Here is a 15581-nt window from a genome sequence, read left to right as displayed (position 1 = left end):
CTTGCCATTATTTGTAGAATTGGTATATAAATGCAAAAGAACGTGAAGTACTCACTGTTAAGGTGTAAGACTATCATGCTGTGATAATTGCCGTAGAACTGAAGTTGGAAAATAGCTAAGCCCACCCAATCTAAAATTTGTCCAAAGCCAACTATCCACCAGTTCTTATACTTTTTGTCCTATGCAAGTATATTGTTTCTAGTCAAGTGTTAACAATGAATTATAGTCTGCATCTGACTGGAATGGGGAACCTTTTTCCTCTAAAGGGCCACTGACCAACAATAAAAGCCAATCAGAGCAGAGCCACAGGTGGATCAAGGCACTGCCTGTTCTCTCTTTCTGTAACCCCCTTCCAAAGCAGCCACCTCCTCTTCCATCTCCTGATTGTCTAGCTGTGTGTGCTGCATGTGCCATTGAAGTTTTCAGGAATTGGGCATTTGCTTGCATATTTACAAGTGGCTGAAAGCTTTTCATTTGCCATGTTTCCTGAGGTACAGCGGTCTGGGGAACTGTGCCAGAGTGCCTCATGCCCTTGGGAGCGCTCATGTTAGGCTCCCCACCCCAAAAAGGAAGAACCTTTGCCTAGGCAAGCACCCCATCCCTGAAAACTGCAATGGCAAAAAAGAGAGCTTTATAAGTGATCAGGTCAGGTTTATTTGAAGAAAAATCTCTGTCAGCATTATTTCTTTCAATGCTTAAAAAGACAAGAACAACCTCCTCCCCTCCAGCTTACCTGTTTTTGTTCTTGGCTTCCCCTCCCTAAATAGCTGTTCTTGATCCTCATATCTTGAGCCTCTTGTTCAGTGTGCTCTAAACACAGTGGCACTGATATTCTTCCTACTTGGAAGAATCAAGGATTTTGCTTTCAGTTCATTCGAATAAATCAGATTTAGAAGTAAAGTCAGATCCATGGTCACAAACCTGCAGCTAGACTTTGGCAAGGATATGCTCTGCAAAGACGTGCAAAAAGCAGAATAAAACATAATTTATTTTGACTCCTGAACCTCCTTAAAGACTGGCAGATGCATTAAAGTATATGGTTTCATCATTCAGCATTGTTGGCTGCCCACTCTCCACCTTAGAGCAGATTTATGCCACAAGGTGCCATAGGAAGGCACTGGACATAGTAAAAGATCCATCGCATCCTGGTCACTGTCTCTTCGAGCTCCTGCCGTCGGGACGGAGATACAGGACGATGAAGACAAGAACAAGCCGTCTTAAGAACAGCTTCTTCTCCAGAGCGATCTCGGCCCTGAATGGGAAGCCTGGACTTTGAAAGTCATCTAATCTTCCTTGCTGTTTTATACTGTATTGTTTTAATTAGTGTTTTTATAGTTGATTTGATTTTGTGTGGAGTGCCCTACCTGGGTGGATGGAGCAGCCAAGTAATTTCGTTGTCCCCGAGAGGGGGCAATGACAATAAAGATATTATTATTATTATTATTATTATTATTATTATTATTATTATTATTATTAATTTCAGCCCACTTACTTGGATGGATATAGAATAAAAAGAGAATACTAAACCATGTGACCAAAAGGCTGAGAGAAGTCCTTGCACCTCATTCCCTCTTGGCCACAATTATTATCTTGATTCCTTTGTGTGCTCCTGTACCAACCAAGGATAGCTCTTCATGCATTTGATTAAATGGACACTGCATTGGTTTGGCTACCACAAAAATTACTCCCTCTAGTATTAGTTAAAATTAATAATATAAGTAAGTAGTTTTTTCAGATACATAGATGTTGAAATAAATGTTTGAATAATTCATCTGCAGCAAGGGGGTCTTCAATTTAAATGCATGATACTGTGCATGGATTTTAAGCCTAAGGACCTGTGTGTTTTTTCTTTCTGCATTTTTGTGTTCAACAGAGGTAGCTTCCATCATTAGCAGTAAAGTAAGAAAATTGTGTCCCTCTTTGTCTCAACAGAGAAGTGCAACAGTTTCGCCCAGATGTCCGAAACTCCACTGAAGTTAGATTTGCAGTTCAAGCCTTTGCGGCTTTGAACAGCAATAACTTTGTAAGGTTCTTCAAACTTGTGCAAACAGCTTCTTACCTGAATGCATGCTTGTTACACTGCTATTTCAGCCAGGTAAGGAATGGCATTTAACTAAGAAAATACTGAGGAAGGGAAAACCCATATTTTGCATTTCTTATCATCCTAAAATATGTTGTCAGTGGGTGTTTGGTGGTTTTTTTGTTTTTGTTTTAACATTGCAAATACCCAAGATAATATGGTGTTAGGCTGGTAAGTCACAGAATGTATCACTTTGGGTACAATTCCAAGACTCAGGCTTCCCCAGGTGTGTGAGAGGGGGCCACTTCCATGACTCTGAGCACTACTCTGCTGGCCAAGAATGGAAATTTGATTTACTGTGAGGGTTTTTTCTGCCAAGACAGCAGGCAAACCCTCTTCAGGCCTGTATTCATTATCTGAGGTGCTGTTTCCACAGTAATTTGCTCTGGTGTTGATAGGGACTCCACTGTCCTATTTTCTATTTAGTTTTTCATTAAATGTAGCTTATTCCCATTGGAATGGCTTACGTCTGCCTTCTACTGGAAGGTGAATCTACCTTTTTTTTCTTTTGGCTTTACTACTAACCAGAAATAAATTACATTGTAAGCCTAATTTTCCATTTACGTTTGTTGAAGTACAGTATTTATATTTACAAACCATTGTGCAGGATTCAACTAATGAGTCTAGCGCAGTGGGGTTCTCCCCCATCTCTGCCCCCAAATTGGTTCGGGGGTCAAGAGAACCCTTGCAACCGTACCTGAAGACAGGGAGAGGGAGATTGTTCCTTTTGGGGAGCCGAAATGCTTTGTTTGATGGAATGATTGCTTTAGTGCAATGCTGAATTCCTCCCATGGTGTTCTAAGGTTTAGTACTCCTGGGGGTTCAAAACATGTTGAAAGAATCACCTGCTGCAATTTGGGAAAAGTTGGTATGTTGGAGCCTCAAACAAAATTGGATAAGGTATATAAAGTGAAAAGAAAAGCACCTATAAACGTAACCTTCTCTTCCTTGTCATTGCGATACATTTTATGTATCTTAATTAATTTTTTAATTATTAATGGGAGCTTTTAAAATATTTTTCAGATTCGTAGAGATGCTTTAAGGTCTCTCAATATTGCTTATACTGTGAGCACTCAGAGGTCCACCATCTTTCCTCTCGATAATGTGGTCCGTATGCTGCTGTTTAAAGACTTTGAAGAGGCAACTGATTTTATAAGTTACTATGGCTTGAGTGTTTCTGATGGGTAAGTGTTAGAGTTCACGGAGCCTTGGTTTATCCCAGAGCTTTTATGAAAACTGTGGTGCAAAGGCTTTAATAGAGAAAGATGGATTTTAGTGACTGAAGCCAGCATCTCCTTCAGAAGGGTCAATTCCCTGCATTTACCTCTGTGTTACATTAAAAGTGTGGTCCTAACTTGACTTAGAGCTTCTCCCTTTTCCATTGTTAAACACCTCTCTAATAACCTATAAGTGTAACTGCTTTTACGGGTTGTATTAGAGGGTTCTTGGGCCTTTAACTCTAATCTTGACTGAAGTTGAACCAGAAAACAGTGGCAGGTAATGGCTGGAATCTGGGCATCACAATGGCATTCTCCTTTAATGGAGTTAAGATCCAGAACCGTCTGGTTTCATCTCTTTGCTCAAAAATAAGGAAGCTTGTGTCAAGCCCATGGACCATCTAGTTCAGGGGTAAGGAAACTTTTTAGCTCTGCGGACCAGACTCCTGTCCAAATCCCGTGCACTTGCAAAGACCACCTGCTGCTGATCTGTTCAGGCTCCAATTTGGAGGTTGAAAGGATCGGTGCTGGCGGGGGTGGGGAGCTTTGCAATGTACAGGACGGCTTGGGAATCCAGTGGAGCTTCAAAAGAGGGGCATGGGGAAGCTCCTGGACCATGGAAGAATTCTGTGTCTTCCCATGTCCCTGCTGTCCCTGCTGCTAGGCTCAGCAACAGAAGAGAGCCTGGGTTTTACCATTCTTCTCTTGCTTGCACTTGTAGCAGTGGCAGTAGTGGGGAAGGGGGGCAAGGAATAGAAATAATTCTTTCTCCTCTTTCTTCCCTGCTGCTACGGTGGTAAGCATGCTGGTAGACAGAAGCTGTCCCCTCCTTGAGCAAGGGGCACTCCTACTGCCCACCCTGCAGCCCATCAGCTGTGCAGCCCATCATGGGCATTTGGGAGCAAGCCTTGTTCCAGCACAAAGGAGCAATCAGAAACCCACTTTAAGCTCCCACTTGTTCCTTTGAAGCCCCACCCTTACCTGCTGCACAGCTGATGTCATGCATTATGTCATGTGCGGGGGGGGGGGGCAGGGCTTGGCTTTCCCAAAGTAGCCTCCCAAAGTTTGTTCTGCAGGGCAGAGGTTCCCCACCCCTGATCTAGTTGCGCATGCTAGATATATTTGCAAACCTCCATGTAGGAATCTTTGGCCTTGGGATCATTTGGCATGTGTTTTGTATTTCATTTTACAGTTTTGTGGAGTTGAATCGGTCCGCTTTTCTGGAACCAGAAAGCTTGCCCAAGCCAAAGAAATCCCTGTTTATTGGGCAGAAGCTAACTGCTTCCGTTGGGGAAATTGTCAGCGGGGGAGTTTTACCACCTGTGATTCGCCACATACCTTTGTGTAGCTTTAATGCACAGAACAAATACACAGGGGAGAGTGCTGCAGTGGACTCGGCCAGCAGTAGTCAGAAAGCCAGTGTTGAGGCGACAGGTAAGCCAGAACTCACACACCCAGGATAGGGTGCGAAACTGTGCTCTTGAGTTGAAGGAGAATTATGTCATGGAAAAAAGCATATATGTGTGTTTTAAATTTGGTTTATTTTTCAACTTTTCAGCTTTTGCATTTGGCAGAACAATTTAAAGTAGTATTGAGTGATTAATAATAGAATTTGAAAGTAGGACCTGAGCAATAAAATAGTTTATTTGTATCCTTGACTTAATTTGTTAAGTATTTGATGTCTGTAAAAATCCTATAGACACCAGAGCTTGAGCATGAAGATTTCTGCATGCAGAGCATGTCCCCATTGAGTTCTGGGTCCTTCCATTCAGAATTGGCTCTTTTGAAGAAAAAAATGGTTATCAGTGTTATTAAGAATGCGGTTTACCTTTCTAAGCAGCTCTTCCCTTTTAGCAGCTGGATATTTTATCTCTTGGTTTCACCCACAGAAACAAGAGCAGAAGACAGTAGTGTAGACCTGGAAGTCCTTCGAGCTCAGCCTCCGTTGCTGCTTTTACCACTCGTACCGGCACCTTTGCCTTCTGCTACAGGGTCCACTTTTCGGCCAATTTCACAACCTTCTCTTCCTCCTCCTCCTCCCAAGCTTCAGCCTGTTTACAGTGATATGGTGAGGAGCTTCAGAAAATACATTCTACTTCTCTTTTGGTGTCACACAGTTCTTAAAAATGAGGAACGATACTTTATAAAGTCTTCTATTTTAATGTAAGTGTTTGTGGTGTAATTTCTAAAAGAGGAATGTGATGCAGGTATCACATAGGATGCTATAATTAACAATTTGGCAAGATAGATACAGATGGTGTTTGGTATAATGGGATTACGACAAAGGGCTGCGCTGACCAACAATGAAATTTATGGGAAGATCATCAAGGATAATATATAGTAATTTAAAAGGATGATGTTCAGTAGTATAAAAGTGTGTATGGTCATTTCAATTTAATTTAAACTAGCAAGAAATAAATATGTATGGGGAAGGCCTTAGGGGGCTGACAGTCTCTAGTATAATGCAGCTACAATAGAGGCAAATGCAGTCTTGAATGTCTTAGGCAAGACCTTTCCTGTCAGAATGGGGCGTACTAATAAACTCACAATGCAGATTTGGAAATTTTGTGTGGCAACAGTCATTCAGATCCAGCAGCAACAAATGTAAGCTTGAGGAAGCCTAGCTTGGATAATTGCAGGGATTAAGAACGTCCTCTGTGAGTGGAGGTTGAAAGTGCAATTACCAGTTTGGGACTGAAGGCTGTGCAGCAGAATTTGGGGTAAATTACTTCGTTGAAGGACTTTGTTTAATAGACCCAACTGCTGTAATCTGAAGGTACCGTATTTTTCCGTCTATAAGATGCCTCCATGTATAAGATGTCCCCTATTTTTTGGGACTCCAAATTAAGAAAATGGGGAGGATGTATATAAAGAAATGTATAAGTAACATATTTTTTTTTTAAAAAAGAATTTAGTTGTTTCACAGAAGGTCAAATTTAAGGCAACAATTGAACTAAGTGACTCTGACACTCCTTTTAGTTCTGATCATGAGACTGAAGTGTGATTAAGATAACCTTTCCCTGTAGAGTGCTTATTGCTTGCTTTTCTGTTCACATTTCTGAATTTTAAGAATGACCTATCATGCAGTAATACCATTTGGTTTTGCTTTTCAGAATGGAATGTTTTGAGTGTCGGGTGCTAATTGCCAGTGCTTTCTTGTTCCCAGGACATTGCCGAAGTGGTTGAAGACCTTGTGCATGATGTGCTAGAAGGCGAATGCAGAGAAATTGGCTCCACAGGAGCAGCCTATGCGCAGACAGCAATATGGTAAATGCACTAATGCTGCACTCAGTGTGATTTGAAGACATTCCGAGGAAGCCATTGCTATATCCAATCCATCTCAGCATACAATAACATAAGAAGAGTCCTGCTAGATAAGGCCAGAGGCCCAGCTAGTCCACTGGTCTTCAACTTGTGGGCTGCAGCCTGGACCAGAGTTGGGCACAACAGGAGCGCAACCCCCATGCAAATATATGGTAAAAGATTCAGAAATGGGATCCCAAATGCATGTTTGGGTTAAAAGTGGGTCCTGGGTCTGAAAAGGTTGAAGAGACCTCTTTTAGTCCAACATCCTATTCTCACAGTGGCCAACAGCTTGCAGAAATGGTTTGTATACTGTTTAGTCAGTGAAGGCCAACTGTCAAACTAGGCAGCTTTATTCATTTCACAAAAACTGATGATTGACAGCGGTGGCATGTTCTCCTCTCTCTTACGTGTAAACACTTGCATTACTTGCCAAAGCAGGTTGGAATACTTGCTGTTGCAAACAACTGTGAAGTATTACCTGGAGGTTGTCCAGAACCCAACTTGGAACACCCAGAAATATATGAACTGCCACGTGGGGGAAATCACCGGTAACCATATTGCATTAATAATAATAATAAATTTTATTTATACTCTGCCCTCCGCAGCCAAGGCCGGGCTCAGGCGGATAACAACCAATAATAAAAACAAGTTGAATGACTATAACTTAAAAACAAGCTTAAAATACAACATTAAAACATTAAAATGCAGCCTCATCACAGGAGGAGAAAGGAAAAAAGAAAGAAGGGGAGGGAATAAAATTGACTCCAAGCCAAAGGCCAGGTGGAACAACTTTGTCTTACAGGCCCTGTGGAAAGAAATCAGATCCTGCAGGGCCCTGGTCTCATGAGACAGAGCGTTCCACCAGGCTGGAGCCAGTATTGAAAAGCCCTGGCTCTGGTTGAGGCTAATCTGACTTCCTTAGGGCCCGGGACCTCTAGGGTGTTGCTATTTATGGACCTTAAGGTCCTCCATGGGGCATAGTCTCTACTTTCTTGAAAACAGGACAGGAGAGCAGGCAGGGAAAGGTTAATCCAAGCCTGACTGAGGGCAGGGCCTGCAAGTTTGATATACCTCCTGAAAAGGAAGCTCCTCTCATATTAAGCACATGACTTCAACCATATGAGGACACAACTCATGGCATGCAACAATAAAGTTAATTCTGGAAGAGCACTAATGAACAAACCATCTAAATGATGTGGGAGGGGTACATCCTGGAGAAGGGCCCTAGAGCACCTGTACTGCATGCAGAAGGTCCTGTCTTCAGTGTCCAGCATCTGCAGGTGGTACTGGGAATGTCCCCTGTCTGAAGTTCTGTTGTTGAACAACTGTCAGCTTCAGCTCTCATGGCCAACAGCCAGGGGCAATGAGGGTTGTAGTTCATCAACATCTGGAGGGCCACAAGATGCCCATCCCTGGTTTAGACAATACTGATAAAGTTCCTGTGTTCCTACTTTCCACTTTGGGTTATGGTGCAGGAGAGGAGCAGGAAAGGAATATTCAAAAGCAATGTCATCTCAGAAAGGGTCAGGAGAATGGCATATTTCAGTAACCGGATGAAGGATCCCCTTGACTAATATAGTTTTGTAACATTGCGTAACATTAAGTGGTGGAACAGGTGGCTGTGCCGAATGTGTCTTCTGGTGGAGCATGGTGCTTCAAGCTGTGGAAACAGCAGATGTGGGCAGTCAGTCATCTTGTGGAGATGAGAATGAGCGCTTGAGGACACATTTGTGCTGTTGGAGCTTCTGTGCTCTTCTAACCTACAAATAGAAACATGAAGAACCTCATGTTAAGGCTCTTCGTTGCGGTGAACTGGATTCAGGCAGTTTGGTAAGGCTCTCTTCCAACTCCTGTAAAATACCAAATTATTTTTTGCCCTGAAGGATGGATTGGTACAGAACACAATTCTTTCTTCCTGAAAAGAAATAAAGATCTCATTATCTCCCACCACTATGATAGAAATAAACATGACCCAAAACATTGACAAATTTGCATCCCATTAGCATTCTTGGTTATGTCTGGAGCGCCCAAACTCAGATATGGCCTTTTAGCAGGGTGAAAGTAAGCCATAATGGGGGAGGGGGTGTCTCTTTAGATATCAATCATGCCAGCTTTACTATTCCTGCATCCCAAATGCATGTTCACAGAAATAAACAATAAAAAAAATTCACATTATCACACATTACATGTGAATAACAAACAGGCTTTTGAGGGGAGAATGGAAAAGTTCTGTTGCTGCAAATTTAGGCCTAGTTCTTTCTACTAACTCTTCACAATTCTTTCCTTTATTTTATGCAGGATCTCCAATGTTACTACAGATGAAATCATGACAGACGTGATGCTGGGAATCTTAAGGCAAATTGCTTCAGATGTAATCAGTGCAGAAAAACTGAGACTTGAAGAGGAAAGACGCCGTGCTGAAGAAGAGAGGCAAACATTCTTTATACTTGTAGTAGAAACTCTGAGACAAGGAGATGTAGATTGGAATACATTGTGGTACTTGTGTAGATAAGCCAGCCATAACACCCCAGCACCACAGCGGGAGCGGAGTCCTGGAGAGGCAAGGGTCAGCAACACCCAGTGGCCAGGCTTCCCCACCCATGTGCTCAGCCTGGGTGGGAATGGGCTCTACATGCGTGCCAACATGTGTAGAACTCTACACAATGCTCCCCTTCCTCATTGGATGAAGGTGTTCTGCGATGCACATCCCTTTCATCTATTGGCCAAATGCATGGACGCCCCCCCCCCCCCAAACATGCTGGCAGCAGGAGATGGATAACTTACACAGCCCCACCATCTCCATGCGCATTGTTTGAATGTGAATCTCTCAGGTCAGGTGGGCTTGGTTGGGGAGGGGTTGCAGCTCAGTGGTCAAGCATCTGCTTCAGTCTCTGGCATCTTCAGCCCCAGACAGGACTGGGAAAGATTCCTGTCTGGAATCTTGGCTAGTCAGTTTAGGCAAAATTGAGCTACCTAGATTGATGGTCTGAGCTGGTACTAGGCAGCTCTGTTCCTCTGTTATCAGCTCTCAGAGGTATCTGTTTCCTTCCATATCATTAAGTTTCTCTCTTCTAAATATTTGTATTTTGGTTGATTATTCCCTAAACATTGTATTTGCTTTTTTAATAATATTTTTTATCAATTTTAACATATAAATTATAAAATGTACCACAAAACTTATCACTTATACAATCTTTTTAGACTTCCATCAGCACCACTGATGATCTACCGTTTTAACCACTTCTTATGCATTTCTTAACTTTATATTGCCTTTGCATCTCTTAACAAATCATCCTCCCCCTTGTCCATTTTTACTATACTTCTAATAATACTCCTCACAAAACTTCTTACAACCCTACAAACGTCATCTGTTTTTCGCAGTTACTTTTCAAATAGTCCGTGAATTTACTCCAGTCTTCCGTGAATTTCTGGTCTTGCCGGTTTCGAATCCTTCCTGTTAGTTTATCTAATTCTGCATAGTCCATTAACTTCATCCTCCATTCTTCAACCGTCGGTAACTCTTCTTGCTTCCATTTTTGGCCAATAATATTCTTGCTGCTGTTATTGCATATAAAAAGAGCTTACATTCATTTCTATTTATGTCACTCCCCACAATGCCCAATAGAAATGCTTCTGGTTTCTTTATAAATGTATATTTCAACAATTTTTTCAACTCATTATATATCATCTCCCAGAAGCATTTCACCTTTTTACATTCCCACCACATGTGATAAAATGTTCCCTCTTTTTCTTTACATCCCTAAACATTGTATTTGCATTCATCTTGAAAATGAATGAATTTGGGAGGGAGGGTTTGAAAGGGGAGGGGGAGGGAAAATAATGAATATGATATGTTTTGATAATTTGTTATGTTGAAATTCTTGATAAAAACATTTTTTTAAAGAAGAAAATGAATCAGGATGACAATAAATTGGCAGGACCTGGGCTTTATTGCTGTTTAATGCAATGTGCTAGGAATTTCAGCATTGAATGTAATCCGAATATGGTTAATGTTACCTGTATCCCTGTAATATTTTCATGCATTACACTTAATGCACTAGTTTTGACACTGCAGTTTTTAAAATATGGAGATACTTGGTTGTTTAAGATTCAATTTTCTGCCATCTGCCTATAATGTGCACGTGTTTTTCTCCTCTCCTTAGGAAGAAGCAGGAAATGGAGCAGTTAATGGAAATGTTGAGCGACTCGCTGCGTATGGCATTGACAGAAGAAGTGGTGAAGGAAATGGTGCAAGAGATTTCAGCAAAGGAGTTAAAGTAAGCGGTAAAAGACGGGGATTTGCCTGTGAAATGGATGTCAGGACCAGCCCTATGCAGAATATGGGCAGGGTCAACACGAAGGAGCTTTGAGGCCTAGATGTTAAAAAGCTCAAAATTTCAAATGTAGACTTCCTAACTCTCTGTGCCCTGTGTTTTCACAGTCATCTAGAGGAGGGGAACAGCCCCTTCTCACTTTCTGTGTTAAAGTCTACTCTTCTTCAGATCACACAATGTTCTATCTTGAAGTAAAACTACATAAAGTAATGCCAATCAAATTAGATTTGTTTTTTCTTCCCACCACAGCAATAATTGGTACAGTAATCTAGTTGAAAGGGACGCAGGTGGCGCTATGGGTTAAACCACAGAGCCTAGGACTTGCCAATCAGAAGGTCGGCGGTTCGAATGCCTGAGACGGGGTCTGCTCCCATTGCTTGGTCCCTGCTCCTGCCAACCTAGCAGTTCAAAAGCACGTCAAAGTGCAAGTAGATAAATAGGTACCACTCAGGCGGGAAGGTAAACGGCGTTTCCATGCACTGCTCTGGTTCGCCAGAAGCAGCTTAGTCATGCTGGCCACATGACCCGGAAGCTGTACGCTGGCTCCCTCGGCCAATAAAGCGAGATGAGCACCGCAACCCCAGAGTCGGCCACGACTGGACCTAGTGGTCAGGGTTCCCTTTACCTTTACCTAATCTAGTTGAAGAGAAAGAGGAGAGTTGACTAGACACAGAATATCTAGGTGGTGATGTAGAAAAATGGATCAGTTCATGTCATATTACAAATTGGCACATATTTTTTCTATTTCTTTGTTGAAAAAGTCTTGATGCATCTCTGTGTGCAGAAGACAAGAGTTCCTATTTAAGCTGTTTCTGCCGTTCTTAATCACCATAACAATCGGGAAGTTTTTAATGTTTGATGTTTTACTATTTTTTATATATACTGTAAGCTGCCCAGAGTGGCTGGGGAAAGCCAACCAGATGAGCAGGGTATAAATATTATTATTATTATTATTATTATTATTATTATTATTATTATTATTATATTTTCAATTTAGTTTTTGGAAATGTTAAAGTGGCTTCGTTCATTGACAGAAATCCTGCGTTTTTCATTTTCATTTCGCTTTGTTACTGTGCTCTAATGTTGTAATTTTGACCTAGATGTGCCCTGGAGAAAGACCAAAGAGCCCGCGTTGCCCGCTGCTCCAAGGAAGTCTGTGCTGAAATAATGGGTGTATTTTTGGAAGATGAGATTTTCCAGAGTGCTAAGGAGACCCTACAAGAACTCCAGTGTTTCTGCAAATACTTACAACGGTGGGTTAAATGGCGCTTTTCTGCAGCCAATTGACATAAAATGGACCCTTGACTAGCATGTCAAGTTTATCACAATTATATTCTACTCTTTCACAAAATAGCTAAGAGCAGCACATGTTAAGTCTCATTTTTATCTTTATCTTGTTACGGGTTTAATCTATTGTAGGAAGATAGCTACGCGGGTGGCGCTGTGGGTAAAACCACAGTGCCTAGGACTTGCCGATCGCATGGTGAGCTAGGACTTGCCGATCGCGGGGTGAGCTCCCGTCGTTCGGTCCCAGCTCCTGCCCACCTAGCAGTTCGAAAGCACTCCGGGTGCAAGTAGATAAATAGGCACCGCTTTATAGTGGGAAGGTAAACGGCGTTTCCGCGCGCTGCGCTGGTGCTGGCTCGCCAGAGCAGCTTCGTCACACTGGCCACGTGACCCGGAAGTGTCTCCGGACAGTGCTGGCCCCCGGCCTCTTAAGCGAGATGGGCGCACAACCCTAGAGTCTGGCAAGACTGGCCCGAACGGGCAAGGGTACCTTTACCTTTTAGGAAGATAGGTTAGGTTGAGAAATGATTAAGAGCTATAAGTAAAATGATTTCTGAATGATGAATGGCTATCCCAACTGTGCTTTTCTTGCAAGCTCCTCTAGGAAATTTTCATGGTGGCAGTAGCGGCCCAAGAAGGAAAGTTGCATTCCTTCTGGCCTCCATTGATTTGAACTTCTTTGATGTCTGCTTGGCAGGCTTATCAGGGACGCCCTTTTTAAAATGGGCTTTGTAGATTGTAAATCAAATTTCAAAGAGAAACTGATGTTGAGTTGAACTGCTCATGGCAGGGCTCAGGGTCAGGGCATTTATGTGATGACTCCTGATTGCAAAATAATTGAGTGGCTTTTCATTTATTTATTTTTTAAATATACACTGCTTGATTGGTTTCCTTTAAAACCCTCAAAGTGGTTTATTTTGTGTGTATTTTGAAGACCTTTATTTTTCCTGAAATGTGCAAGCCTACAGGAGAATTACATGAACATGTTAAGAATGAATTGTAACGTTTTTGGTGACATACCAAACCCTATGGTCATATTTGACTGTAGTGGTGTGGAGTTACTCGTGCGTAAACCGACCCCGTTTGGGTGCTTGGTTGCCTGGTTAAATCCTTCGGACTGCACAGCCCATCTCCGCTTGACTGCCTCAGTCACTGGCAGAATCTGTCTGTGGGCGTTTCTTAAACCTCTGCCAGCATAAAAGCTGTTTGACACCTAATCGTCTCTGCCTCTCATTGCGCGGGAGTCTCCTGCGCAGGGTGGGCGTGGGTAGCGGAGTGCCTGGGCTCTCTTCACTGACTTCCAGGGAAGAATCCCGGAGCCCTTCCACCTCCTCTTCCCCTTGCTCTCCTGGACTCTTGGTGTAACGCGTATTTCCTTCCCCTTCCACCGAGCTGAGTCTCCCCCTTGTGCTAGGACCTTCACCTGCAGAGTCTGAGACCCTCTCCTTCTCCCGTGTCTCTGATGTCAGTTCCCTGACATTGACTTAGCCAGCTTTCTGGTTGCAGTTTTGTCAGTGAGTGAGAGCAGTTAAATGAGTAGGACCCTTCTTTTGTAGCAAGTGTTAATTGTTTATAGTTTTTATTATTATTGTAAAAGATACTGGATTCCACAGTGGCATAGATACTGTTGGATGGCTTTCGGCATTGTCCGCTTTTTATTTTACTGCTGTATGATTTGGTGATGGCCCTTGGCTAAGCAATAACTTTGATTTGAATAATTTTAATGGAATGCATTGATACTTTATCTTGCAGATGGAGGGAAGCTGTTGCAGCCCGGAAGAAATTGAAGCGTCAGATGAGATCTTTCCCAGCAGCTCCCTGTTGTGTAGATCCAAAACATAAATTGAAGGCTCTGTCTCCCAGCGCAGAATGTCCTATTGCCAGAGAGCACCTTGCTAAAATGATTGTAAACTTGGGACATGCAGGGAACCTTGGCATCTCCTGTCTTAGGTAAGTGCATCCTGGCCTGGTTCACACAATAGACTAAGACAAGCCTTGGCTTAAGCAAGAGCAGGAATGCAGATCTCTGGAGAGGAGTCTCTTCGGCGCTTTTTGCTGCTGCGCTGTGCTGAGCTTGGCTAGGCATGCCACTCAGTTGAGGGCTCCTGGCTTAACCACAAGCTCGGTTTGGCTCAGCGCAGTGGACCCCAAACTTTTCCAATAGAGAGCGCTTGAAAGCTGCTGAGGGCCTTGATGGACCACTTAACAGTTTTTCTGCCTGTCATAGCTATTGTAATGGGTTGTGCAAGGTACTGTATAATTTTTTACAGACATGCCACAGACGACCTGAATGAACGGACCACAGTTTGGAAACTGCTAGCTTAGTGCATTGTGCAGACCGGGCCACTTTTTAATTGACCACTCTATAGGTTATAGAAATCAGTGGATATACAGTTTCTGCTAGTCACGTCCCCATGTGAAAAGAAAGAAAATGTGCTCCTTTTCATCATCCTCTGACCCCCGCCCCCCGTGCTTGTATTCTTTGTGTCTATTGCAGGGCTTGTATTCTTTGTGTCTATTGCAGGGCCAGTCATGGTTTGCTGTGGTCCACATACACAGTTTACGTGGTTAAAAAAAGATGCATTTTGTTTTTTCAATGTTGAAATCCAATGTGTCCCATCATGTTTACTATGTCATATTTTGGTCACGTTTATTATTTTTTCAGTGTTGTGTGGAGGAGCCCCAAGAGAGTAAATACAATAAGCCTACAACTTAAGCGCATTTTAATTGTGTGCTCATTCAAACATTTAAAATGTTAAAAAAATTAAAAGGGGCAGAAAGGAGGTTCTAGGGGAGAATACTTTCTCAATATAATGTTGAGGCTATCAGTCCCTGAATTCTTTTACTCTTCAGTAATTCCCCATTAGACTTTTTTTTCTCTGTAGACTTCTTTCTTCCCTCTGTATTAACAATTGTAGGTAAGGCACCTCTTAAAATTAATGTGCAACAGGCATCTCAATTGCAGCGATGTAGGTGATCACATCTGCAGCTAGATAGCTAGCTGCTCCTTGAGGTAGCTTTGAAATCTCAGACAGACATAAATTCTTGTTAGTAACATTGGAATTCATGTCTTTGTACATGCTGGTCATATAGGAGGTTGTCATATACTTGCAAGATGGAAGGGGGAATGTGGACCAAATAAACACTTTGCTTATTTCTAGGCTCAGAAGTTTACAGAACAAGGCAATTCATCAAATGAAAGTGCAACATTTTTACCACCAGTTATTAAGGTATGTTAAAATTATTGAAGCTAAAGCACACATATGGCAAACTCCGGGATTGCCACCTGCAGTAACCCTAGAACAATTGGGAAGTGATAGATTCCAAAATGGATTTTGACTTGAATAAGTGCCTTTT

At 42.4% G+C, this 15581-nt stretch overlaps 1 protein-coding gene across 2 annotated transcripts in view; it reads left to right on the top strand.

Annotated features, from left to right (window-relative positions):
- MCM3AP (minichromosome maintenance complex component 3 associated protein) overlaps positions 1-15581 on the top strand; it is a 47140-nt gene that overhangs the window by 12740 nt on the left and 18819 nt on the right. For both annotated transcript variants that reach the window (XM_028703124.2, XM_028703113.2), the window contains 10 exons: positions 1933-2095; positions 3104-3264; positions 4490-4731; positions 5187-5365; positions 6464-6564; positions 8902-9033; positions 10767-10880; positions 12038-12190; positions 13977-14174; positions 15386-15454. In XM_028703124.2, the coding sequence (XP_028558957.2) occupies positions 1933-2095; positions 3104-3264; positions 4490-4731; positions 5187-5365; positions 6464-6564; positions 8902-9033; positions 10767-10880; positions 12038-12190; positions 13977-14174; positions 15386-15454 (1512 nt within the window). The remainder of the gene's footprint in view (positions 1-1932; positions 2096-3103; positions 3265-4489; positions 4732-5186; positions 5366-6463; positions 6565-8901; positions 9034-10766; positions 10881-12037; positions 12191-13976; positions 14175-15385; positions 15455-15581) is intronic.

The sequence above is a fragment of the Podarcis muralis genome, chromosome 1 (genome assembly GCF_964188315.1).
Source record: "Podarcis muralis chromosome 1, rPodMur119.hap1.1, whole genome shotgun sequence".
Taxonomy (NCBI): Eukaryota; Metazoa; Chordata; class Lepidosauria; order Squamata; family Lacertidae; genus Podarcis; species Podarcis muralis.
The sequence above is the reverse complement of the archived record's forward strand: the minus strand, read 5'-3'. Positions and strand labels throughout refer to the sequence as shown.